Source organism: Antrostomus carolinensis, unplaced genomic scaffold (genome assembly GCF_000700745.2).
Source record: "Antrostomus carolinensis isolate BGI_N321 unplaced genomic scaffold, ASM70074v2 scaffold51889, whole genome shotgun sequence".
In the NCBI taxonomy this organism is placed as follows: Eukaryota; Metazoa; Chordata; class Aves; order Caprimulgiformes; family Caprimulgidae; genus Antrostomus; species Antrostomus carolinensis.
The window spans coordinates 1-3,060 of NW_010338870.1; the positions used below are offsets into that span (position 1 = coordinate 1).

The window sequence follows — 3,060 nt, forward strand, 5'->3', positions numbered from 1 at the left end:
CGCCGGCGCAGCGCACCCCGAGGCAGCGGATGGAGGGCCGGGCCCGGCCCACGAGGACTTCAGGCCCAGGATCGTCCCGTACTACCGAGACCCCAACAAGCCTTACAAAAAAGTGCTCAGGTGAGATCCGGGGTTTGGGAAAATCCTCGCGTTTGGGTGGTATTTGTGGTTCTAAATCTGCCCATGAGTTAACGGGCTCAGGGTGGAGTGTGCCCCTTGGAATGGGTTATGTAGGAACAGCCTCCTGCAGCGAGGCAGTGGCTGAGATGGTCACCCTGAGAGGGTGCGAGAGAAGCATCTAGGAAGTTAATTTAAAAAAAAAAAAAAAAAGAGGCAACAGAACCATCCAGGAAGGTTGAGAATATTTCTTCTTTTGCTACTTGTGTCTCATAGAACATGTTAAATTATTCTTCAAACTTTTCTAACCAGTCTATTCATTGGGAAAATTTTGAGCAATTAATAATGATGTATGTGACTTGCAAGTGGTTAGTTCTGGGTTTTGTTTGGGTTTTTGTGGTTTTGGGGTTTTTTTAACTTACACTAGCACAGTTTCCTAGCTCAGATAAGTGATGTGAGGTTGTAGTTTCCTTGAAGGACGCAAGTGTTTTTACAAAATGTGATTTTTTTGCTAGTGAGTCTTCTCTTAAAACTCTACTTTTAGGTTTTTCACTGTTGGTAAACTCCATCAGATAAAGATTTATCCTAAGTTGCCATAATCCTTTGATTTTTTTGTCATTCAGCTGTCAGTCATGTAGCTGTGTCCTTCCTTTACAGAACTCGCTACATCCAGACAGAATTGGGATTCCATGAGAGACTGTTTGTGGCTGTGCTGACCTCCAAGGCTACCCTGAATACGTTGGCGGTGGCAGTGAACAAGACCGTAGCCCATCACTTCCCCCGCCTGCTGTACTTTACAGGGTTGCGCAGCGCCAAGGTGCCTCATGGCATGGTGCTGGTGGCCCACGGGGATGAGCGTCCCATTTGGCTCATGTATGAGACTGTGCACTATATCCATCAGCATTTTGGTTCTGACTATGACTGGTTCTACATCATGCAGGATGACACCTATGCCCAGGCTGAACAAGTCAAGGCTCTGGTGACACACCTAAGTATTAACCAAGACGTCTACCTGGGACGAGCAGAGGAGTTTATTGGGGGAGATGAGCAGGCCCGCTATTGCCACGGTGGCTTTGGCTACCTGATCTCCCGCAGCCTGCTGCTTAAGCTCCATCCACACCTGGACAGCTGTCGCAATGAGATCCTTAGTGTGCGGCCAGATGAGTGGCTGGGACGTTGCATCATTGATTTCCTTGGCATCACTTGTGTTTCTCAGCTCCAGGTACTCCCTCCTTTCTCAGGGTTTTGTGTTAGCTAAGCCTGACAGAACCCGTGCTCTTACTCGTTCCCTGCTGCATAGCAAAGGGGCTTTACTGTGAGCCTCCCTGAGTTACAGAGGAAGACAGGGCTGTGTGGTGTGGCAGCTTTGGGGACAGGCCCATAATCAAAGCTGAGACATTGAGGGGAGAGCACATACTGTATTTGATTCTCAGCCTACTAGCCAATGCTGATCCACAGATTTTTGGAGGTCAGATAAAGGGCACATTGGTACCAAGAAGGAAGTGGGCGTGTAGTATGGGCGATGTGGTGGTGGACAGCTCTTCTATTTTCCTCTCTGAGTACTGCAGTCAGCGTGGAAAGGGGCAAGTGCATGTCTGGGGCAAGGGAAGGCTTCTCTGTGAACTTGAGTTCTATACTGGTCTTTCTGGCTCTTGTCTGCGTCAGGGCCAGCATTATCACACCTATGAACTGGCCAAAAATACCGAGCCGGAGAAGGAGGAAGAAGAAGAGTTCCAAGCAGCTCTTGCTGTGCACCCTGTTTCCGACATGACCCTGATGTACCGGCTGCACAAGCACTTCCGCAGGATCCAGCTGCACAGAGCCTACCAGGAGATCCAGGACCTCCAGGTATGTGGTGAGGGATAGCTGCAAAAACTCCTTGTCCAAACAGGTTTCCTCTTCTTTCAACGCAGTGAAGGAAGATTATTGCTTCTGTTTGTCGGTGACCGTCAGCCAGACACAGGGCATAGTCCTGCATCTCAGAAATAGCACTCCTGACGTTACGTTACCCAGAACTGCTGGTGTGATGCTACCAAGAGACGGTTCTAGGTAGTCAGGCAGGCCTGGGAGGGAGATGGGCTGGACCCCTCTTTGAGAAGGCGGTGGGGATCAGTGTGTGTTCTCTGTTTGCACAGATGCAGATCAGGAACCTGACGTCGTTGACCCCTGCAGGTGAGGCTGGCTTGACATGGCCTGTGGGCATTAATGCCCCGTTTATTCCAAAGTCACGTTTTGAGGTCATCAGCTGGGACTACTTCACTGAGCAGCACCTCTTCTCCTGTCCTGATGGCTCCCCAAAGTGTGAGCTCTCTGGAGCCAGCAAAGCAGATGTCAGTGAAATCATTGAGTCCGCACTTGAGCAACTTAACAGTCGCTACCAGCCTCTGCTCCGCTTCAGCAAGCGACAGTTGCTGAATGGTTATCGACGTTTTGACCCAACACGGGGCATGGAATACACACTGGACCTACTGCTGGAGGCAGTGACCCAAAAAGGCCACAGTCATGTTCTGGCCAAACGAGTGAGCTTGGTGCGTCCCTTAAGTAAAGTGGAAATTATTCCCATGCCATATGTGACAGAGGCCACACGGGTGCAACTGGTGCTTCCCTTGACAGTGCAGGACCTGGATTTTGTGGCAAACTTCCTGGATATGTTTGCTATGAACACACTGGACACGCATGATAACGCCTTGCTGACTTTGCTTTTCATCTACCATCCCTATGATGCCCAGCGAGTCAGTCAGGTGGATGTGTTTGCTGGAGTCAAAGCCATGGTAGGAGAGCTGGAGAAACGCTATGCAGAAGTTAAAATCCCCTGGATTAGTGTTAAAACTGAGGTGCCATCGCAAGTGAAACTCATGGACATAGTCTCGAAGAAGCACCCTGTGGATACGCTGTTCTTCTTGGCCAGTGTCTGGACAGAAATCAACATGGAGTTCCTGAACC

The 3,060-nt window shown here is 49.8% G+C and overlaps 1 protein-coding gene across 1 annotated transcript in view; it reads left to right on the forward strand.

The window, feature by feature from the left end:
* The first annotated feature begins 7 nt into the window (after positions 1 to 7).
* Positions 8 to 3,060, forward strand: part of CHPF2 (chondroitin polymerizing factor 2) — a 3,741-nt gene continuing 688 nt past the window's right edge. The window contains exons 1-4 of the mRNA XM_010175644.2: positions 8 to 120; positions 775 to 1,339; positions 1,783 to 1,965; positions 2,253 to 3,060. The exon at positions 2,253 to 3,060 is cut by the window's right edge and continues 688 nt beyond it. Of these exons, the coding sequence (XP_010173946.1) occupies positions 947 to 1,339; positions 1,783 to 1,965; positions 2,253 to 3,060 (1,384 nt within the window). The 5' untranslated portion in view covers positions 8 to 120; positions 775 to 946. The remainder of the gene's footprint in view (positions 121 to 774; positions 1,340 to 1,782; positions 1,966 to 2,252) is intronic.